This window comes from Syngnathus acus, chromosome 14 (genome assembly GCF_901709675.1).
Source record: "Syngnathus acus chromosome 14, fSynAcu1.2, whole genome shotgun sequence".
Taxonomy (NCBI): Eukaryota; Metazoa; Chordata; class Actinopteri; order Syngnathiformes; family Syngnathidae; genus Syngnathus; species Syngnathus acus.
In genome coordinates this window covers 8,281,526-8,304,322 of record NC_051099.1, presented here as the reverse complement: position 1 = coordinate 8,304,322, position 22,797 = coordinate 8,281,526, and the positions used below count along the sequence as shown (strand labels likewise).

General features: G+C 40.9%; 2 protein-coding genes across 6 annotated transcripts in view; one reads left to right on the top strand and one right to left on the bottom strand.

Annotated features, from left to right (window-relative positions):
- Nucleotides 1-8,770, top strand: part of LOC119133596 (roundabout homolog 1-like) — a 49,586-nt gene extending 40,816 nt beyond the window's left edge. For 3 of the 4 annotated variants that reach the window (XM_037269585.1, XM_037269586.1, XM_037269588.1), the window contains 21 exons: nucleotides 181-386; nucleotides 462-543; nucleotides 756-924; nucleotides 1,025-1,191; nucleotides 1,279-1,400; nucleotides 1,987-2,221; nucleotides 2,327-2,448; nucleotides 2,607-2,778; nucleotides 3,054-3,251; nucleotides 3,966-3,992; nucleotides 4,233-4,272; nucleotides 4,421-4,575; nucleotides 4,682-5,035; nucleotides 5,105-5,224; nucleotides 5,307-5,442; nucleotides 5,694-5,846; nucleotides 5,997-6,352; nucleotides 6,505-6,645; nucleotides 6,729-6,950; nucleotides 7,026-7,177; nucleotides 7,523-8,770. In XM_037269585.1, coding sequence (XP_037125480.1) covers nucleotides 181-386; nucleotides 462-543; nucleotides 756-924; nucleotides 1,025-1,191; nucleotides 1,279-1,400; nucleotides 1,987-2,221; nucleotides 2,327-2,448; nucleotides 2,607-2,778; nucleotides 3,054-3,251; nucleotides 3,966-3,992; nucleotides 4,233-4,272; nucleotides 4,421-4,575; nucleotides 4,682-5,035; nucleotides 5,105-5,224; nucleotides 5,307-5,442; nucleotides 5,694-5,846; nucleotides 5,997-6,352; nucleotides 6,505-6,645; nucleotides 6,729-6,950; nucleotides 7,026-7,177; nucleotides 7,523-7,537 — 3,344 coding nt within the window. In that variant the 3' untranslated portion in view covers nucleotides 7,538-8,770. The remainder of the gene's footprint in view (nucleotides 1-180; nucleotides 387-461; nucleotides 544-755; nucleotides 925-1,024; nucleotides 1,192-1,278; nucleotides 1,401-1,986; nucleotides 2,222-2,326; nucleotides 2,449-2,606; nucleotides 2,779-3,053; nucleotides 3,252-3,965; nucleotides 3,993-4,232; nucleotides 4,273-4,420; nucleotides 4,576-4,681; nucleotides 5,036-5,104; nucleotides 5,225-5,306; nucleotides 5,443-5,693; nucleotides 5,847-5,996; nucleotides 6,353-6,504; nucleotides 6,646-6,728; nucleotides 6,951-7,025; nucleotides 7,178-7,522) is intronic. The other variant, XM_037269587.1, reaches the window with a different exon arrangement.
- Nucleotides 8,771-12,940: 4,170 nt separating this feature from the next.
- Nucleotides 12,941-22,797, bottom strand: part of LOC119133637 (roundabout homolog 2-like) — a 48,666-nt gene continuing 38,809 nt past the window's right edge. For both annotated transcript variants that reach the window (XM_037269653.1, XM_037269656.1), the window contains 12 exons: nucleotides 22,625-22,796; nucleotides 21,511-21,687; nucleotides 20,773-20,799; nucleotides 20,604-20,643; nucleotides 18,976-19,103; nucleotides 18,148-18,420; nucleotides 17,320-17,482; nucleotides 16,865-17,125; nucleotides 16,158-16,354; nucleotides 14,936-15,097; nucleotides 14,591-14,848; nucleotides 12,941-14,283 (listed from right to left, as the gene is read on the bottom strand). In XM_037269653.1, the coding sequence (XP_037125548.1) occupies nucleotides 14,282-14,283; nucleotides 14,591-14,848; nucleotides 14,936-15,097; nucleotides 16,158-16,354; nucleotides 16,865-17,125; nucleotides 17,320-17,482; nucleotides 18,148-18,420; nucleotides 18,976-19,103; nucleotides 20,604-20,643; nucleotides 20,773-20,799; nucleotides 21,511-21,687; nucleotides 22,625-22,796 (1,860 nt within the window). In that variant the 3' untranslated portion in view covers nucleotides 12,941-14,281. The remainder of the gene's footprint in view (nucleotides 14,284-14,590; nucleotides 14,849-14,935; nucleotides 15,098-16,157; nucleotides 16,355-16,864; nucleotides 17,126-17,319; nucleotides 17,483-18,147; nucleotides 18,421-18,975; nucleotides 19,104-20,603; nucleotides 20,644-20,772; nucleotides 20,800-21,510; nucleotides 21,688-22,624; nucleotide 22,797) is intronic.

Here is a 22,797-nt window from a genome sequence, read left to right as displayed (position 1 = left end):
GACCAGTTTTGTGTTTTTTTTTTTAATGGTTAATATACTTGTGCAAAAAAAATAAAATGCCAGTTTGGAGTTTCTGTTGCGTGTAATAAGTAAAAATCTTAACCTCAATATTTATTGTGTTAGGGATCAATGGGTAAGTGTATTTTCATCCATGTCCTTGCTTTCTCCTCTTTCCTATAGCTGGCTCAGAATTACCTCCCCCTGTAATTAGACAGGGCCCGGTCAATCAGACGGTTCCTGTGGACAGCACAGCAGTGTTGAGTTGCCATACAGCTGGCATGCCACCTCCGTCGGTACACTGGAAGAAGGACGGTGCCGTGCTGTCACCACTGGACACACGTTTGTCCATAGCAGAAAGCGGCTCACTTGAGATTCGCTACACAAAGGTACAGTGGGGCACAATTATTTGATTTGATAATGATCACTTATCCGTGGCAAACATTTTTTATTTAATTCCTCAGCTTGGAGATACCGGCTTCTATACTTGTGTGGCTTCTAGTCCCAATGGAGAGGCCTCCTGGACAGCATATTTACAAGTAGAGGGTATGTAAATGTTGCTTAAGGGTGTATGACGGGATTAGAAATGGAAAACAGTTTAAAATTATAAACCAATAGATTTTTTAATATTGCGCCATTTCGGAGCAGTGAGATGAAGGATTTTAACACAATACTATATCCTTGTCACAAACAAATACGGCAAAACTCAAATTCACCCAGTTTGTTAGCAACGGAACGTATATTTTTGTACATGTCAGAGTTTGGAGTCATTGTCCAGACCAGTGGACCTTCAGGCCCCGCCATGCTGCCTGGTGCCCCAACGAAACCAGAGATTACTGACGTTAGCCCCACTTCTGTCACTCTTTCATGGAAAGCCAACCCCAATGGTGGTGCAACGCCTACATCTTACCTAATAGAGGCATTCAGGTGAGATGCCTCGAAAATATCTTCAGTATCACCTCACAATACATTTCCCACACATTATCTATAAAACATTAAATATATTATGTTTTCATTTCTTTTGCAGTCATACTTTAGGCAGCAGATGGGTGACCTTAGCCGAGCATGTGCAGATGCAGACTTTTGTCCTGAAGAACCTGAAACCTGGCACCGTTTACCTTTTTATGATCAGAGCTGTCAACGCTTACGGCCTCAGCGACCCCAGTACCATTTCAGATTCAATCCGGACGCTCGGTCAGTGGGAACATTCTCGGAATATATACATTTTAGTTCCCATTTGAACATAACCACAGTGTTTTTGTCTCTTTTTGTGACTAAAAGACAGCACTTATACAGCTGAGGGAACAGACCCAAGTCACATCCAGAGGGAGTTGGGGGATGTGGTGATCCACCTAAACACTCCCACGGTTGTGTCGTCCTCTGCGGTCCGGGTGAACTGGATGGTAAGTAGACTGAAGTAACTTTGACACAGCCTTTGTTGTGAGAACTAAGCATAATGTTTACAAGTGGTTACCTTTTACGGATCGTTGTTGGGCAGTTGAGTGTTGCGCTGCTTCAAAGTCAAAGTCAAAAGTCAAAGTCTGCTTTATTGTCAATTTCTTCACATGTCAAGACACACAAAGAGATCAAAATTACGTTTCCCACTATCCCATGGTGACAAGACATAGTACACAATATACATACAAGTAAACAACACAAAAAGTAAAAACAAAAAGGCACAAACGATGAATAAATAAGAGCGATGAATAAATAATAAATAAACAAATAACATAATAAATAAGAGGAGCAAAAATGGAGCAAGTGTGCATACAGCAGACAGTCAGAATATGGCGCAAAAGTACAGGACGTTACGTCAGTTGCCATAGTTACGTTTGTGAGCATCATTCAGGGTTAATTGGCTTCTCCAGAATGAAAAATAAAATGGGAGGGAAGCTTTATTTTAATTGTATTCAATATAGACTGAGATCCTTATATAGAGTCTCTGTTGTGGTGTGAAATTGACATTGATGGGGTTTTTTTCTGCACCAGGTTGAGCAGCACTCTGTGTACATTCAAGGCTACAAGCTGTTGTACAGGCCCTCAGCTGAGCACGGTCAACCTGAGGGCCAGTGGACTGTCCTGGATGTACGTGCCCCACATAAGGACGGAGTGTTGATCGGTCAGCTCAAGAAAGGCGCCATCTATGAGTTCAAAGTGCGGCCCTTTTTTGACGAATTCCAGGGAGCCGACAGTGAGGTGAAGGTGATCAGAACGTTGGAAGAAGGTGAATTGCTCATTTTTAGTTTTACTCATTATTATAGGTGTGTATTTTTGTTATCACTATCATCGCCAGGTTAGTGTTTACATATCTACATTTGTTCTTTTGTAGCACCAAGACGAGCACCTCAGGATGTTACTGTAACAAAGAGCGATACCAATGGTACTGCAATCCTCGTATCATGGAAAGCACCTCCAGTCCCCGAGGAGGCACAAGTCATTCAGGAGTACAAGGTATGAAAAGAATATCTGTCCTTTGCTCCCCTCAAGTCACGCTTACAGTCATGTGTATTCAATTTAAAGTCTAAACTGTGTCTTTGAGGTACCACTGATGTCCCTAAGGCAATCACTGTTATCTTCTCTTTCTCACCGTGTCTTTTTTTTTTTGACAGATCTGGTGCCTGGGTAATGAGAGTCGCTATCACGTGAACCAATCTGTCGACAGCTACACCTTCTCTGTACTGGTTCCCGGTTTGGCACCGGGGATTCGCTACAGTGTAGAGGTCGCGGCAAGCAATGGTGCCGGACCTGGGGTCAAGAGCAAGGTCATGTTCTTTCAGTTTGGTAAGAGTCCTGAATTGTAAATAGTATTTGGCTCCGAGCCATTACACTTGTATGGCAGTGTGGAACATATTATAAAGTACGTTTACAGGAGATTTGTTTTTGTTGTAAAGTAAAAAAAAGTAAGGTGTGGCGGGGAACTCAGTACCTGGAGGAAGCGAGAGTAACCTCAAAACTGTTTGGCAGATGCTAAAGAATAGTCACCGTGTTGTATAACCATCAACCTGAAGCATCATTACTAGATTTTGACCCATGTGTAATGTATTTTTGTTTCCTAGACTCTGCTGGTCAGATGATGGATCTGAGTGAGGAAAAGGACACATTGTCACACATTTCAGACGTGGTGAAGCAACCAGCATTTATTGCAGGCATTGGCGCCACCTGCTGGTTCGTTCTTATGATTTTCAGTGTGTGGCTGTACCGTCACCGCAAGAAGAGAAGTGGCCTCAGCAGCACGTACACCGGCATCCGCAAGGGTCTGTGATCTTTATGTCGATGATACATTTAGATAAATAAATGTGCATATCACGTTCCTCCATAATAATCACCTATCAGGAGACAAGAACCGTTCAACAAATGATGTTGCATCATCAGAGAGTAAGGCCTTATCAATACTTAATATTGGTCAATAATTAGTAAAAACTAACACCCACATAGAACATACAAGGCTTCAGAAAGCGAGATCTACGAAATTGGCCTAATAATCATCCTTTAGAGGTGACTTGTGTTTAAACACGATATCTATTTTTATTAATGACATTAAAACACGTTTCAAATTGGTGATTAGTCAGTCAAAGAGGAGGGGATAATGTTTTCTAATCTGTCTTTTGGCACTGAGTCTTCAGACACAATTAAGAGCTGCCGCATGCACGCAACACAGACGTTTGAAGGCTGACCTTTCGATGCTCGAACGTCATTTTCTCACTGCTGTGTTTGGACACACAGACCTGTCAACCTGCCATTACCTTCAGTGCAATTCCAGTGTTAAATTTCCCTTATCCCTCAAGTCTCTGATTAACCTTTTCACATGCCTAAGATAGATACTGATGATTGATTGCGTGCTTTTTAAATCTTTGACTTAGAGCTCATCATCAATATGGTGGGCACACAGCATCAGATAAATGAAGGGATGAGTAGCTATTGTTGCTTCTTACCATGTTAATTAATTAACTTTTTTTCTTTCTCTTCAGTGCCATCATTCACCTTCACACCAACAGGTAAAAACAATACAATTGTATCACTTGTTAAGATGTTCAGATCAATTGTGACATTAAGACATTGCGTTTAAACAATTTGTTTATTTTTTCCCTCCAATGCGACCAAGTCAGACTTCATGCCCTAAAAAAAGTTGGCATGAACTCCTGACTTTTCTTGTCTGTCGTATTTCTTCTTTGCCTCTGGCACTTCCTGTTTGTGACAGCTCATCAACAATAAATGTTTTCCACCTTATTTTTCAGTTGCATATCAAAGAGGAGAATCTGTGTGCAGCGCTGGCAGGCAAGTGGTATTTTGAGTCTTTTTGGAATTGTATTGCAGCTGCATTGTTGAAACGCTAGGAGGTGTTGTCTACCTATTGTAAAAGTTGTCATGCTCATTAAAGATATGAAAGAAGGAGGTTTTGAGTGATGGCCCCTCTGGGTTGCAGGCCCGGCCTTCTCGGCATGGGTGAACCTCTGAACCAGTTGTGGCTGCCGGATAATTGGCCGAATGCATGCGCCAATCATAAGGACTGCAGCATCAACTGCTGCAATAACGGTAACGGCACCAGTGACAGTAACATGACAACATACAGCCGACCAGGTTAGTGAGTGTCGGGTCTCTGACGTGCTTTGTGTCATCAATCATAACAACTGGGAACAACTGTGTTTTCATTTCTATTATTGCTGCTGTTATATGTCCTATTTAGCCGATTGCATCGCCAACTATGGAAAGCACCCAGACAACACACACGGGGGACAGCTTGGCTCAGAGACAACTTTTTATACGGATGTCAACCTCAGCAACAAGCTCAATGAAATCAAGACATTCAACAATTCCAACCTGTGCTATGCAAGTCCAGGAGGAGATTCCTCAGATGGCTATGAACCGATCCCCTATGCTACCACCCAACTTATTCAGGCCAATATTAAAAACAAGACTCATCCATCGGAGTCTATGAACATGCCCTGCTGGAATCAGCCACCAAATCCTCCTCCACTACCAAAAGAGATGGCCACACAGATGCAATACAACATCATAGAGCAAAACGTTCGAAATAAAGGTAAAGTAGGATCAAATTTGACAGAGAGAATAAAATTAACACCACGTTTTAACACTCCTCTTTGTTCAGATCATCTAGAAGGAAATGAAGGCTTAGTACATCACAAAAGCAGCCCCTACAACCATAACCAAGATCACAGTATGGGAGGCTCGCATCACAGCTCAGACAGGGGTAGCAACAGCACCTCAGGTAACGAACGCTCAGGGCTATACCGCTTTGAAACAAATCAAGCCAAAAGGTGCACTCTTTGACTCTTCTACTAATTTCTCAGGAAGTCAAAACCAAAAGAAAGGACCTCGGGCCATGAAGACTCCAAAACATACTGCGGTTAGCTGGGGAGATGCTCTTTCTCCTCCTCATGCTATTGCCTGGAACGGTGATGAGTACAGTCTCCCCATGGAGAAGAGGTGGACTTCTATTTTCATTATTAACAAATCTCTTCGTCGGATGCACGAGTGCAAAAATGATGCATTCAAATAAAATCTGATGTACTAAGAGACATTGAGGAAAGTTGTTTTCACTTTGCAACCAAAAATGTTAACCGCTAATGGGCAGACAGTCTTTTTGTACTGATTTACACTAAATTCACCCATATTGAGTGACACTCAATTTTTACTCTGTTGGTCAACATCTCATGTAAGGAGTCTTTTTTCCCCAGCTATGATCCAGAGAAAAGAACAGAAGGCTGCCCAATTCCACCAATTAGAGGGGCAGCATCATCTCCCCCTGACATGTCTAATAGTTGCCATACTGCCACACATCCACACGGAATCATGAGCAATGGTGTGCATGATGGAAACAATCATCTCAGGTAACAAAACAATCAAATATTACATAGAGATTAAACACAACCTGTGCATTTTATGATACCCAATATAAAGAAAAAAATCTGCCACTATAGAGAAAATGTACAGTGACTGGCTTTTAAAAGCTACAAATCACTCTTGCCATCTCTTGACAGCTCCAACCCCCTGTACATGGAAAGTGATGAACAAGACGATGACGCGGAAGACGAGACAACACTTACCGAAAACCACTACCATCTGCACAAAAACCAACAGCACAAACAAAAGTTGCCTCATAACTCCCCGCACAAACTGCTTTTCCACAGGCTGGAACAGACCCCAGCCTCCAGCACAGGGGAGCTGGATAGATCGGTCACAGGGTCCATGGTAAACAGCTGGGGCTCTGCATCTGAGGAGAACTTATCATCAGGCAGGTCCAGCATTGTCAGCACCTCAGAAGGATCTTTCTTCACGGATGGAGATTTCAGCCAGCCAGAAGGCGTGCGTATGTGCAGATACCCAGAGGAGTCAGGTGAGGTGACTTTATGGAGCCCAAGCAAGCATATTTTGGGTCAGATTTCAAAAATAAGATAAATAGCTCCACAAACTATTTAGTATGGCTCAATGATATTGCGTGTTTAAATTCTTAGCACCACACAAACTAATTTTTAAATTACACCTCAGGGCAGCGACATCAGCGGCCCAGCAGTCCCATGTCAACAGACAGCAACATGAGTCCTGCAATAATGCAGAAAAGGCCCAGAAGGTTTAAGCAGAACCAGTGTGTGCCACCAAGCTACCATCCCAAAGATGTCTTCAATGACGGTAAAACACGGAAAAATAATTGATACAGGAAATGTGATCTAATTAATTTGCCTGTGCTCTACATTACTCCCCTGCCTCTCCAGATTCGTTCATGCCTCTGAATTTCCCCAGTCAAATGTCCCATAGCGACTCGAGAGTAAGGGGGGCCACCTTACCCCGGATGGGATCTGGAGAAACCCGAGGCCGAAGAGGCAGCACCGGGACTCACCGGGTCAGAGAGGCTCCATTTGAGGAGGGAGAGAGCCAGGTCATTGACAAGATTCAACCAAGCGGAAATGAAGGTGGCAAAAGCAAGCAACACTCAGGTACCAGATGGAAAGTGTTTCAGCATGTCGCATCTATGGATTAGTCATCCTCAAAATGCTCCCCCCCCCCATCAGAATGTGGGGACATTCGTCTGTACAATCGTACCGCTTTACCATCAGGTCCAGCTGAAAACGAGCCTGATGACCGCAATGCATCCAGCTTTATACTTTGTGAAGACTCGAGGATCAAACACAGAGGACAGATGGAGTCTCCGGTAGTAGATGAGGTAAGCCAGGAATCAAAACAGACAGACACATTAGGATATAACAGAAACATTTAGCAGAGAGGTGAGGTGAGTTATAAGGGCCCAGTCTCAATGAACGGGTGTATTTTTGGAAATGTCCATTGTTTAGCCTGCACGGGATATAAGGCACACCAGGTTAGAAGGCACATTTCTGTACATTTAGACCAGTACAACAAATAAGTCAACATCCAAACGCACACTGCTGATTCTTGAGGGAAAATAAAGGATTCTAAGTGCCAGATAAATGGAGTATAAATTAATAACAACTAGTATTGAGTTAAACATTTTGTCTAGCAACACACTTTGTTTTGTTCTCTCTTTTCCTAGTTCCTGAGAAGCTGAGAAGCCTTTTGATGACACCATAACAGCTGCTCCGACAGCTGCCTCACTGAACGACTTGGGGTCGGTGGTGTGGGCAAAACTAAAACAACAAACACAACTAGTAAATTACTGCACAATAAATGCTGTTTTTCTATATTGAATTTCTCACTCAGTGTTGGTTTGAAAAAAAAAGTGTTCATGTTTATGTCTGTGGACTTTATTCTGGCTGACCTGAACAAAAGGCTCAGCCGATGATGTAAGATAAATGCGCACGTTATGGCTGATGTGATTGTCTACAAAACTATTCTTCATAATGAGCGTTACTTGTGTATTCTAAAAAAAAGCTTGTGTCATCTCCAGACAGCTTGTAAATTGTTAACTGCCACAGAAGTGCTTCAAATTGAAATTTTATGTGACAGTGTTAATGTTTTCTTAGTGATGTACATCTTGCGTCCTTGTATGGTTTGTTCTACTTTGGGTTAGAAAAGCACAATCACTTATTTTTATGATCATACTTGTACGCATTTTGTGGAATTGTGTAAATCATTTGATCTTTTGACTTGATTCAAAGAAAATGAATGTTGATCTCAATTGTGCATCCAGTTGCGTACAGTTTAAGCTGCTTTCATTCAGAAGTGAGATCTCTGTTTTTGAGTATTTTTTGCATGCACATTATCCTAATGGATGGATTACTAAAATATTCTGCTCCTGGACCTTTATTTTATTATTATAATTATTTTCATTCACCTGCTTTTTTTCCCCTCTTCACTTAACCTTGTCCCAAACTTCTTCAAATTAAATCTACTGTCTCCATTCTGTTATTACTCATCCTGACCTAAATGGATTCATGAAACAGTTTGCCAGTAAATTGATTAAATGTCATTAGCTTGGGAAATCAGAAGGGTTAGCCTCAGTATGATACAATCGCTGTACTCCATGACAGTAATACAGAACTAAGTGAATATCAAAGTGCATCTAAACAATATCACAATATTCATTTATGAAAAAAAAAATGAAAGTCAATGCTACCTATAAGTCACCTTGAATGACATTTTCCAGAATGGTAAACAAAACAAAACCTAACAGGTCTACTTTTGTCTGATGCCTATAATGCACATAGGAACAACTACCGGTACTCTGTCACTTGAAGTAAACCCAGTTATCGTTTCTAATTTCCATTCGATCGCTCTCTCTGTGATTTGCCGTGCTGTGCTCTGATTTTAGGTTTTGAAGAATAAAGTCACATGCTTACAATTTTCTTCTGTCTGCAAACAATGGTCAGTAAAATTACATAATCTAGAACCAAAAGAAATTACCGTATTTTCCGCACTATAAGGCGCACCGGATTATAAGGCGCACCTTCAATGAATGGCCCATTTTAAAACGTTGTCCATATATAAGATATATATATTTGTCCCGCGGGCCGGACTTTGGACACGCCTGCTGTAGTGGCTCAATATTGGTTCATATATAAGGCGCACCTGATTATAAGGTGCACTGTCGGCTTTTGAGAAAATTGGAGGTTTTTAGGTGCGCCTTATAGTGCGGAAAATACGGTATATGGATACATACACACTATATAGTTGTTGTTTTTCTCTGCTGATGCTAAAAAGGATGTAACACAAACACACACACACACAAACACGCACGCACACACACACACACACAGACACACACGCACACACACACACACACACACACCAATGCATCATGGCTAACCAGGCGTGTTATCTTTTCAAGAACATGAATGTAAATCACGCTAATATATTCGCTGAGATTTCTGTATTTTGACAGTGATGTGACTGAGGCCAAAGGTCGACTTGTTATATGACATTTTTAATTTTATCGGATTTGGGATGTAACTGGGGTAAAGGTAATTTCGCTTTTCTAACAGCATTCAAGCAATTATCAACCAACGGTCGGTCCTGACTGCTCATCAATGATTGCTTGAGCTACACACTTGTCTGCACCCGTTTTCTACTTTTCTAATCTTCCTTAACCAGTCATGTGCAAAAGATTCAACTCATTAAGTTTATTTATTTTATGCTTCAGCTGACAGTATCGAAAGCTTATGAATTGTAAACAGTAGAAGAGGGAGCATCAATCTTGTGGAAAATTTTCGGTTCATTTCTTAGGGCACCACTGTAGTATTCTAGAGAATTGTATACATTTACTTGGAAATTATTTTGTCCCACTGTTTATGAATTAAACCTGATTTACCAATGCCATTGGATTTTTTTGTCAGATGTGTCATCACGCTCAATATGTATTGAGTCATTTTTGTGAAAGGAGTTGAGGAAACCCGTAGTGAGGAATGTGATGAGTAAAGAAGGGATAAGATTTTACCACTTAGCATGCTAAGTGCAAACCCATTCCTGTCATTTGTATACCATTCAACTCTTTAACCACTTTATAACAGTTAGAAATGTTCAAATGTTGCTTGAAATATTCTTCTACGGAAATTCACTATACTGTGGATGTCTGCCTCTATTTTGCTTTCTTGGTTTGTTTTGCTTCTCACCAAGGACAGCTGTCTACAGGCGGTTATTCAGACGTGCTTGTTTTCTGAGAGACTGTGTGTGTGTTTCATCTGAGTGTGTGTGTTCTGCCAAGTTTCATTTTCAAATTATACCAAGTTTATCCAGCAGCTTCTCTGCAATCTGTTGACGAAGAGCTGGCCTTGACAAGTCAAAGCAAATGTGGCGGAACTGCAGAAATGTGTGGGGGTGGGGGGCTGTCAACTCTTTGCATTCTATATGAGACAACTACGTAAGCTATGGTTCTTCTGCACCACCAGATGAACTCAGCCATACGGGACATTGAACAGATTGAAACTTTTGCATTGTTCAATATTTGCCAAACTGCTGCTGATTGTAAAGCGATCTCATTTGAGCAAAAAAAATCTGCCAAATGACAGGTCATATCTTGAAAATGTTTGCGACTCGTTTCTCAAGGGAACACTGTAATTTAAAGTGATTCAAATGAAAAACATTGAGAACAATAGACAACGTGGCGACGTGCGTGTGAAGCTCATGAGTTATGTGTCTCCGAGAGGGTGAGTGATGGAGCTGGGATGTAAGACTTCAATTTGATGGAAGGTTTGTTTGAGAAAGATTAGTTTCTGTTCAAGCAGACAGTTGGTGAGGAATTAAGACGTGTCGGAGATAATCAATGTGCTGGGTGAGAGGGAGCTTTCAGCAGCAGTAGTAAATTTAAATTTGTTTAAGGAGATATAAGGCTGTCTGTCACTGACTGTGAAATGGGAGTGTGCATAGTTTGATGCCAAGTGGACAGTATTGCTGTCTAAGAAAGAAACATGCTGTTAAAAGTATGTATATATATAGTATATATATATATATATATATATATTTTAAAAAAAACGCATTTTTTTAACCAAGTAGCTGTGGAATTATACTGCTAAGATTACCACAAACATCCTCATATTAGCATCAGTATAAAAAAATACTGCACATGCATTAATGTGATGGATTCATTATTTTTACTTGTGCCCACTCTTGGCCCACTGATCTTTTTCTTTGCGTCGACTTAATAAATAAAAGAAAATAAGTGCGTGTGCTCAAAACAAGTTTAAAAGGTCTGTCAAAGTACAGCAAGAATTTCATGATTTGTGATTGTGGACTGCATTTTAAATTCAGATGCAAGTTTGGATAGTGTGTGAAAGCAAGAGCAAATTTGGAGGAAAGCAGCTCTGTTTTAACAATTTTTATTTTCTCAGTGGCTATAATTTATTCTTGGTAGCATTGTTATATTCAGGGATAATAATACAAAGAAAAATCCGCCATGGTCATGGGCTTTTATGATAATGTTTTCAAAATAACCCAAAAGGTTTTACAAAGTGTTGTAAGTTTAAAATATTTATATCAAATGATTGTCTTTGGAACAGAACATCGATAACACATCTGACAACTGTTTTTAACAATTTTTATTTTCTCAGCCAAGTTGTGACAAGAAAAGAGAAAAAAAAATACTCACTCTGTGCCTTCACACTACTTCTGAAAAATGCAACCCACCTGGATTTAAAGCATTAGTGAGGTGTAGCCAATAATTCCCAGTTTTTTGCACAATATCTGCAGACAATCTCTGATCTCGGTCGATCAATCTGGAGACATTGTTATAGACAGGATTTCACAGATAGCCTCAAGCTAACCAAAGCAAATCTCTGCTGGCTCTCGTTTAACGAGAAACAATGTGATTTTTCAACCAAGCCATGGCATACGTGCCAAACAAAATTCATGAGACGGCCGAGACAGAATCGTGTTTTGGGTTATCTTTTTATATTTATACAATGTGGCAGTCAGAGCTTGTAATGGGCGAGGCTGTGCAAAATCACATTCATTGTGATGCCTTTTACAAAGTGACCGTATGATGATGCATTTTAAATTCTACTATAGCACTTGCATTTGTCAACCTTGTGGATGAATTTTTCATAAGCTGCTTTTAAGGAATGAAATAAGAATAGATCAATAATTTCAGGCCAACCCAGCACAATAATTCTAACTGCATATGATAAAAAAATAGATACTCCTGAATTACTTTGAATAAAGATTAACCATCATAGGTTTTGCTTCAGATTGTCGAAATACAAATACATCACTAAATTTGTATTTTTCTGTATACAATAAAGCGATTTCCAACAGTTTTGAATGGCAAGTAGAATAAATGGAAGGAAACATTGCTCATTTTCACATACACATTTTATTTTGCATCAAAGGATTGAAAATTGCCCCTACTGTGTGTGGTTGTGTATTCCTGAGGGCAAACCAGTCTGGCAGGTAAAGATTCCCATTACCAGAAATAAACAATCCAAAACCAAAATACTACAGTGTTGGATGTTAAGCAACTTAAGCTTTGAATCAAGAATGGGAAACAATTCCACTTCCAAAGCTCCACCAAGTAACGTCCTCAGTTTTAAAAGGATGATGGAATACTGTGGTAAACATGCCCCTGTCACAGCATTTTATGGAATGTGTTGCAGGCATCAAATCAATAAAAGTGAATATTTGCAAAACAATAAAGTTCATCAGTTTCAACATTGAACTTGCAAATCATTGTATTCCAGTTTTAATTACCGTACTGGCCCGAATATAAGACGGTGTTTTTTGCATTGAAAAAAGACTGAACAAGTGGGGATCGTCTTACATTCGGGGTCTAGACGTTATACCCATTCACAACGCTAGATGGCGCCAGATATATTTAAAGCGAATGCTGAACATAACTCCCCAGGCCAAAGCGAACCCCTGTCACGAAGAAGAAAAATACGAATAGCGGTAGACAGTTTTTGCATGATTTGAATGAGGCAAAATAACATGCTTTTTCTCTCGAATATATTTTTATAATCATTTGTTTCAGATGTAATGTAATTATTCTCTATATAAAAATTAAATTTGGTGTTCAAAAAGTCTTTTTTCAAACTTGAGTCTTGAAAAAGAGGGGGTCCTCTTATAATCAGGGTCGTGTTATATTGGGGCCAATACGGTATGTTTTACTATAAAGTCCCAACTTCATTGGGATTGGGGTTTGTACCATACATCTGACTGATTCACACGATTTAATCAGCCCATATTAGACATTTTAATCAGCAAAACTTGCCGATTGTGTTCTTTTTTTCATACACATTAACAGCTACAACATAATACAAATATGACATTCAAACACCCCCGAACACAAAGAAACAAAAAAATTTGACGATCTTTCCCTCTGTTGTTAAACTAAACAAATACAAAGACATAAAGCAAAGTAAAAAAAGTTAACCGATTAGTCGGTTATCAGAATTTTGTTCTGCCAAATATCGGTATTTAAAACAGAGCATTACAATCTACTGTATAGTGGCATCGTGTTTTGAATATTGCACTCTTATCATATCATTGTAAGCAATTGAAAATGAAGTACCCAAAGTAATAAATATATATACTGTATATTATATTAACATACTTTCAAGGAAAGGGCGTGAAGGGACACACACACACATACAATACCCATTTGCCTTGCTTTGGATATCACAGGTGATGTGTCGCTTTGTTACCATAAAAGTGGAACATTTTGCAAGTAGTCGTTAATGCATCATAAAATTCACAGCAAATATTACATAACACCGTTTCTTGGCTTATTAAAAACCGCATTATCACCTTTGTTGCTCTCTTTTTAATGCTCAACATAGGAGGTGTTTTCAGTAAGTATTCCCAACATCATGATTCTTCTCTTCGGCTTAGCAAACAATGGGTTTGTGCTTATTTCCACCAAAACGCTCTGTGCAAAGTACAATAATACAGTAGCTTCATCAAGATAAGCAAATGGTTTGAGCGCCAATGAAAAATGAGTCAACGTAATAAATAAATAAATTAAAAAAAGACAGACATTAGGGTAGCTTGCATAGCAAAGCAAAAGAATAGTATACAGATACATACAAAATGTATTTACAAATTATGCAAGTCCTTTTTCATTTTCATTTGTCATTTTGTTGTGATTTTTCAACCCTCTGTGTGAATTATTGTACACCAAGTGAGAGATACGTAACAGAAGTGGCCACACGGTTTACTCGTTTCAAATAGGGGCTATGAAGGGAACATTGTGAGTTTGGTGTCTGTGTCCTGTACATGAAATTTACAGTTCTTTATTTTCATTTGCATGTTCCTTTGACTTCACCCTGTCGTCTCTCTGGCTTCCTATCATCATTGCGAGTCACTCACAGAGAGACAATCTCAGAGCACTTGGAAACAAGGTGTGCAGGGAAATGTATCCAACAGATTCTGAAAGAGCAAGAGAGCAGTATAAAATCTCAGCAAGAATATTGCATTGACTGCATCTTCAAAAGCGGTTGGGGTGCAGTATTATCACACAATGTGGTAAAGTGGAATAACTGGCCATTAAACTTGCAAAAGCTGAAATGGAAAAAAAATCTTGTCTGCTGCAATTTTATGTGCATACCTGTTAGTCATCAGCCCATATAGCGTACATAGGCAGCATGCATATATAAGGTAGTCATATATGACAACTCCAACATACGACGGTAGCCGCAGCACCACAAACACACAACATACTATAGTTGACACTCACAGTGATCCCTTTTCTCTTTGCTGTTTGAGAGAAGATGCCCGTTTTGGGACGCTTCTGCGGCAGGTCTCTTGTGGGAAGCTCGACTCAGCGTGGCCCTGTTGGATGCTGAGGTGTCGCCCCAGGAACCCATGTGCTGCCGCTCTAGCGTGGAAACGGTCACCATGCACTCCTCTGGAGGCTCCGAGGCCGCACTGGCCCATGAGCTGTTCATGCGGGAACTGGTACTGTGAAGGCCCTTCACTTGAGGTGCATGGGTTGCTGAGCGGATAGACACATTTGGCAAACAACGGGGACATGTTAATGTTCCAGTCTAATGCATCTGAAATTTAGGAAGACTTAGCTTACCTTCTTGATGAGTGTCTTTTCGTCTGGGCAGTGTCCCAACCTTGTTTGATTGTGATTTGAGGCCGGTTAGTTGTACCCTCTTGTGACCAAGGCTGTGTGTGTTCTGCGGACCACAATCTGCTGTACCGGGGCTGTCTGAACGACACAACTGTGTGCCTTTACCTACAAATAAAAAGGAATATTTGTCTTTCTGAATAAGAAAGATTAGACGTTGACTGAAAACAAGGTCAGTGTTGCTCAAGTATAAAAATGAAAATTGTCGCATCAATCGTGGCTTTGTTCGCACCAAATTTGACAGCCGAGCAAACAATAATTACTGTTTGCATTGCTAATATATGTGATTATTTTTAGTCCCACTGATCTGTATTTTGTCCAACAATAGCATATTAAACGATAAAAACAAATATTTAAGATGCACTACGAGTCCTCCTGCTACCCTATCAAACAAGTGCATCAAAAATGGTGTATTTTAATCCCTGTGGGAGACGTTGTCTTGTCTCTCTGTGCAGAAAGGAATCTTATTTATAACTTTAAAATATCAAACTTTTCAGCAGAGCGCTGCACTTATATATATGGTTTTGATGTTCTTAAATAACTTCAAAGGAATTCTAGAAACCCGTCAAGATTGAACTTTAACAAATATTTACTGTACAGTGACAGAAAGGAACCTCATTTGAATGTGGATACTTTAGAAGATGATTGTAGGTTTTATTTCAAGAAAAAGATGAGCAATATCTGACTATTCCTAAAATTATGGAGACAAAATGTGATTTAGCAATGACAGAATCACGGTTAAAACAACAATGACAGATTAACAGGCTGGGTAATAATCCTAAAAAAGCCGTGTCAAACTCTAAATGTTCCGATGATAGAAGCACGGTTAAGATAACGATGACAGACGCAGTTTTGGTTTGTCTTAATATAACAACGGACTGATGACAGACGGGTGGCCAATCACGGAAAAACGGACTACCTGTGCTCATGTCCCTTGCCTGCTGCCTGCACCCCACCACAACAAAATCCCCCACGTGACAAGCTGTCAATGTGACTGCCGAATACACTAACACACTGAATCAACCCAGTTAATGTGACCCTGACATAATCAGCACACACACAGACACGTCTACCCAAACAAAACAAATCCCATGTCGGCACTGAATCCAAATGAGGTTGTTAGACGTGCAACCTAAGTTGTTGGTTTGCCTTCACAGTGTCAACGTACCTGAGACCTCAAGGTTATCCATAGTTTGTCCAGGAGTGTAATCAAAGCTGCACAAATTCTTTGACACCATAGCGTATCTGTCTTCCTCTTCATCCTCGGAGAGGCGGGTGTCTCCCAAATCTGAGCCCAGCGTTGAAGACATAAAGTCCATCGGAGGAATGGTAGTGTTGGACATATTTGAATTGCTCTTCATGTTCCTAATAGATAAAAAGGACTTATAAGAAACCCAACACAAGAATTACTACATATAAAGCAACAAAAAGACCAGGATGCACATCCAAAAAGTCTGCAGACACTTAACTGATTACATGCTTAGTGCTGGTGGGTGGTATGCAAACAGTGGGGTTCTAAATGGAGTGGATAAAGGGTATCTGGGTGGTCAAAGGCTGTCACCAACACGGCTTTTATCTCTTCTACAGCTGTTCTGCATGACAGTTCTCCGCCCGCCATCAAGGCAATGCATGCCTAATTATCAACTCTATTTACTGACGTTAGACCAGAGAGCTTTTCTAAACCCACGTATTCCGTTGCATGCATGTCCATTATGTTGTTTTACAAGGTTCCATTAGAAGCATTATGGATGGAAGATTCCGACATTGGCTGGAGGTGTACAGCCACCGTCTGATAGGTTTTATGCTCATCTGTCCAAGACGTATGCACTTTTTCCCTTCTATCAAATTGAAATTAAATCCGGTCATGCTGTTTACCAGGCTTGCTTGGCAACTTCATACTGGTAAGCTCTGGTTAGCTCATCCAAATGGGCTTGCAAAATCGACTGCATTTCCTCATGGTGGGCTGAGCTGAGAGACGACGATGAAGGCTGGTTGTAAGATGCTGCCGTCGCCGGTGAGGAGGCTCTTCCTCTTAGAGGTGGAGTAGGTCCCCTTTCTTCCTCAACATCATTCTCCAAACTTTGGTGACGGTAAGAAGGGAGCGAGAGAGGCGGGGCCCAACTGTTGTTGTCGTATCTGGTAGGTAGAGAGTTAGAATACCACACAACATGAACGCTGGAACAAACAAACATAAAATATCAATGTTGGAATGACGGGGACACAGGTGGTGGTGGTGGAGATCTGACCTCTGTTTCTATGTGAGCTTAGAAGTGTGCTTGTTGTTTCATGTTTGCATGTGAGTCAACTGATGAGATGTGAACACATCTTACCCTCCTCTGTGGCTTTCCTGAGGGTAATGGTCAAGGTCAACCTCAGTTCCAGGCAGAGGGTGCATGGGTGGTGGAGGCAGAGGCATGTTCGCCCAACATGTCCCGTTGGATTTAGGGGTCTTTGTTCCACCTTTCACCTTCTTTTTCTTCCCTACCTTTGCACCTGAGGGTGGGTAAGAAGATTTAAGTGTTTTTGTTTGGTGCCATGCTAGCAGATGACAGTTAACCCGTTTCTATGCACCAAGAATTGGCTTTTAGTCTATATTTTTCCATCCAACCTTTTGTATTCATCAACCACCTTTTGGTGTGCTGAAGGCATACGATGATTTCAAAATGTTATGATATTTCTTAAATAGGCATCAAAACCTGAGGCGACCCTCTTCCGTAAAGCTTCTTCTGCTTTATCTCTGGTCGTCGTGACATTTAGCTGAGCACAAAGCTTATTGTGAATCGTCAAAGGCGCGCACAGAAATGCCTCCATGATACTACTAACTATGAGAACACAGTAGCCTATACATAACTCATAACGCATTGCCAATCAAGTTAACCCAAAGAAATGCGTCATGATTGTCTGACATTTCTGGGCTAGATAAGCTCCCAGGGTAGAACTCTGATGAAGATGGCAGACTAATTAAGAGCATTATCCTAAGGGTTCATTTGCAGTGAATATGTAAATAAATACACTCTTTTCCATTTTGCACTTTCTGTGGCTCCGTTTGCCAACTCCCTTGCAGGAATTGTACTTCTAAAAAAATAACCGTCACACACTATTTTCTTCCTGGGCAATTCTGTCAAGCACTCATGCAAAACAAAAGCACAAAATTGTACCGGTGGCCGGGCGTCTATCAGTTAGCGAGTAGCCCAGGTTGGCTATTTCCTGCTGGGCCTGCAGAGAAGCCTTCCAGCGTGGATCTGGTCTGTCTACAGCCAACTCGTGGAAGCTGTTGGACTGCAGTATCTGGGTGGTGGCATAGGGGGTGGGCTGGCTGTCTTGCACCGGGCTGCTGTAAGCAGCTTTCCCCATGAAGTCAATACTGCTGTAGATGGCCCCATCCGACAGCATGGTGCCTGTCTTCTCCACCGCTGCGGATGGTAAGACATCTACGACAAAGAAGCCAGGCGTTACAGGGATCATCCACAGATTAGATGACATGATTTTAAAAATCTTTAAGGTCATTAACGCTCCCCGCTGCTCTTGCTCTCCCCATTTGTTAAACAAAAACAGCTCGCAAATAGACTTGATCTGAATGGAAGTGATGGTCTGCAACCATAATTAACATGCATCATGCTGAGGAAGCCCGGTGGAGTGCTCACATGATGATGCTCAGCCCTGCAGCTGACCAGACCTCTCCTGAGCTTGACGAACATGCAAACGCAGGATGCATGTAAAGCCTTATTAAAGTCTCAAACTCGTCTCACAAAAGCAGAGCAGGAGAGAAATCGGGGGCAAAAAGTCAATGTAATAACACAAATTGAATCCCAAATATCAGGCTTGTCAAATCACATTAGCAAAGTGTAGCCCTCAAAGGCACTTTTAATTTCTCTGCGTGTTTGTTTTAATGTCAGGCCTTGTCACTGTGAATAACAAATGACGAACATCAAAACTGTCGGACCGGGCAACGCGCGCTAGAACTCCCATCAGCCAGCCATGTTTACCTCCTCGGCCAAAGTTACTGCTGCCTTTCGGACTTCCCAATCCTCCGTTTGCTGGAAGGCTTGTGGAGGGCCACGAGTCCGCCAGCCAGGGTAGACCAGGGTCACCCGCTTTCAACAGCCCTGGACGACTGAGGGACGGATATTCACAGAGAAAGGAAGACCTTAGAAGATTAGAGGCTTATATAATAAAATAAATATCAGCATGCACTTTAATAATGTTTTTCCTACTGTGGTAAAAATAAAATGAACCCAAAGTGAATATATTTTAGCCCATCAAAAAAGCCTGAAGCACAAACAAGAGTGCAGAAAACATGCGGGGCATAACATGGCAGGTCTATATATCAGACTTTTGCCTCCCCTTCAACTCCACAAGCCAAAACTCTCCCAGGAGAAACCAGGCAGGCCTGAATACACACTTAATCCGCTTTATAGCCTTAGCACAACAAAAATTTACATTTTAAATTGAGAATCATGGACCGCCTCTGGCAGAGCAACTACATGGCTGCATTGTCTCCATGGCAACAGAGACAGAAAAGGACCATCGGGGGGTTTCGGAAATGTGGCGCTGACTTTGTTGCTGTGAAATACAGTGGTAATGTATACAAGCATTGACTTGAGAAAATAAAAGTCGTGAGCAGCAAATCAGGGAGGAAAAAAAACTTGCATGCTGTAAAAATGACAAAACATATGCATGGTTCACGTGTCCTGGTCGCATGTTGACTTAATGCGCTCGTACACGCAGGGAATTTTCCACTGGGCCTGATTTGCCGAGAACCAAGGGAATTGTTTACAGCTGACTTGGTGATAGCTCAAAGGTGTTTAACAATTGTATCAATAATTTCCATTGTAAAATACACATTTGCATACATCATGAAGCACGTGCCAATGTTACCGTAACAACGTGTGCGTGTGTTTGTGTGTTTGTTAATCTGTCAGGATGTTTATTTTAGTCCATCATGGCTATGGAATTATCTGATTGTTTAGCTGGCGTCGCATTAATTGTGCTTTCTTATCTATTTCCTTTTCCGCTCAAATGATTGGCCTACTTTTGGGTAAATTGAAACACTCATAATGAGGCCTAATTTAAGATTTTTTTTAGCAAGCACATATTTCTAATTAAGATTGAGATTCAGATTAAGACCCTTTTATTGTCATGAGCATGTTTTCTTGCAGCCAACTAAAGTTGCCAGAGCTTTTTTTTTTTTGTACGAATGTATTGTTAGGGAAATTTCTGGCTCATGGCTACCTCAACCATAAATCAGAGAGTTTCGAACTCTGTTCTTTCAAACTTTTATGAAGGAGCACAAAGTCAAATAGGTTGACATTTTTTTAAATAGCACATTCATCACCTCTCCCGTCGTCTCATGACCTCTTCGCTCGCCCTTATATTAGCAATGAAGAAATACGGCAGCCTGCCTTCATTAATTAGCAGCATTCATAAGGAAAGGGGTGATTGATGATAGAGTGTACAGTACATCAGTGAAAATTACACTGAGAAGTCTGAGAAGGAAAGATTGGCAAATTCTAATTCTGGATTCAGGAAATGACTTGTGTTGAGGCATTAAAATAAGTACTTATTGAGAAGGTAGACAGAGTGAAGGTCATTCTAGAAAGTAAAAACAACTCACCTTCCATTTCTGATCAGACCTCTGTCTCTTTGGAATGTGACTTAAAAGTAAAGAGGGGAAAAAAAACACACAAGTCAATTTGATATTCACATACAAGAATACATACATATTGCTGCCATTTTGGTATAAAGCTAAATTGCAATATATAAATAACAGTGTAAATGCATACCTGCTCGGGTAAAAGTGAAAGATTGAACTGCAATGATAAAAAAAGAGTAATGCATATCAAAAAGGGCAAAACAGATTCCACTCATACACAAATCAGAACAGCTATTGAGGAATTTCAGCCTGTCTGTGTATTGTCAGGATTAATCATGTTTACGCCGTGCAGAGTATGACATTTCATTTCGATGAAGCAAACCATTTAAGTCAGATTTTTTCGTTTTATTTATTCATTGATTTATTTATTGTTGTACAATAATATATTTAATTGAGATTGAGAAAAGGGATCAGATGCATCACTCAATTATGTAAATCCCTCTTAAACCTGGAAACCAAGTCACTGCTGGAATACAAATTATGATAATGGCCATGCTCACCAAATGGCTAAAAATATACATTTCATCTTTAAACCTAGATGCGCTTCATGTTAATGTGCAAACAACGCTGTCAAAGGTCTGATAATGGGGGGTGATGTTAAATGACTTATCTCGCATGAATGTATGACAGTGCTGAAGCACGCCACTGATAGAGCGTGGCACATTTGATGCACACCAATGCACAGTGGGTAAAAGTAAATACAGCCTATTTCCACCAGTGTTGAATATATTCATATCGTTCTGCCTTTTAGCCAGCTCAAATGGAGTCAAATCTGTGATGACATCAAGTCTCATTGGGGCGAGAGACCAAATGAGCTTTGAGATTCCGTATCGATGCGGATCCATGTAAATTGATTTTTTTTTTTTACCTGCATAGTTGCTGAGTCCTTTCCTCTTTTTTCTCCTCCAGTAAAGCCAGGCACTGAAGCCCATGAGAACAATCCAGCAGGCTCCGCCCAACCCCGCGATGAAGGCCGGTTGTTTCACCACATCTGAGATGCTATTGTTGCCCTCCGATCCCGTCATTACATCCCTCTGTTCTGCACCTGGGGACCCCCAATGGAAAAATACGTAAAAATGAAGACATACAAATAAAACGTTTCCATGGGAAGTGGAGCATGTCAGTAGAGTCACTGGACAAAAATATTACATGTAACAAAAAAAAAAAAACTAACTTGGAGGCTTGGAAAACAATAAATAAAATAACTAAATACAAATAAACAGCATCAGTGCATTCAATATACAGGCAGAGTTAATCAATTCAGCAGAGCACTTATCAAGTTGAGCCTAAAAGACACGAGATTGACAGAGCAGCTCTGACAGAGTTTGATTTTATGTTGCAGCTACTGTGCTGTGAAATTAGATTCACAGTCTCCAGCAGGAACCCCCAATCCTGACACTGACACACACACGCACGCACGCACACACACACACACACACACGCGCGCGCGCGCACGTGCACACACACACGCGCGCGCACACACGTCATTAAACCGCAGCCCACAGGCTTGTGTTTCCCTTCCCCTGTCTGTTAAGGCTGTTATTATTTATCAGTCAAGAGTCATAGATGAGGAGCATCTGTCCTGGGCTCCAATATTGACTCTGGGCTTATAGAGTCTGAGCATCCTTTTGCTATCTTATAAGGAGTGATAGGCTGATAAGCTCCAGCAAAAAAAAAAAAAAAAAAAAAAAAAAAAAAAAATCATTCTACTTTGTTAGTGACTGCAGCCCATATATTGAAGTGGATTATTGATACGGCTAACAGTACTTGGCAGTGTTACCAAACACTACATGTAATGAACCACTATTGATTTTTCAGCAGATGTCCACAGTGTAAAGAGCAATCTTCTTTCTGCAGGGTGCTAAATTGATAAATCATTTTCTCAGACCCCAAACCATGATGGACACCTTGGTCTCCCCATTATTTGGTCATTTTATCCCAACTTGAGTTTGTGTGTACGCGTGTGTGTACGAGTGGATTACCCAAGGTGATGAGCTGGGGCGCACTCTTGACCCCCACCCCTGCGCTGGTGCTTGCAGCAACCTCCACGCGGTACTGCACTCCAGCCTGCAGACCCCCGACAACCACTGAACGGATGGTTGCATCCACAGACTTATTGACATGAAACTGGGTTTCATTTGTCAAACACCAGATC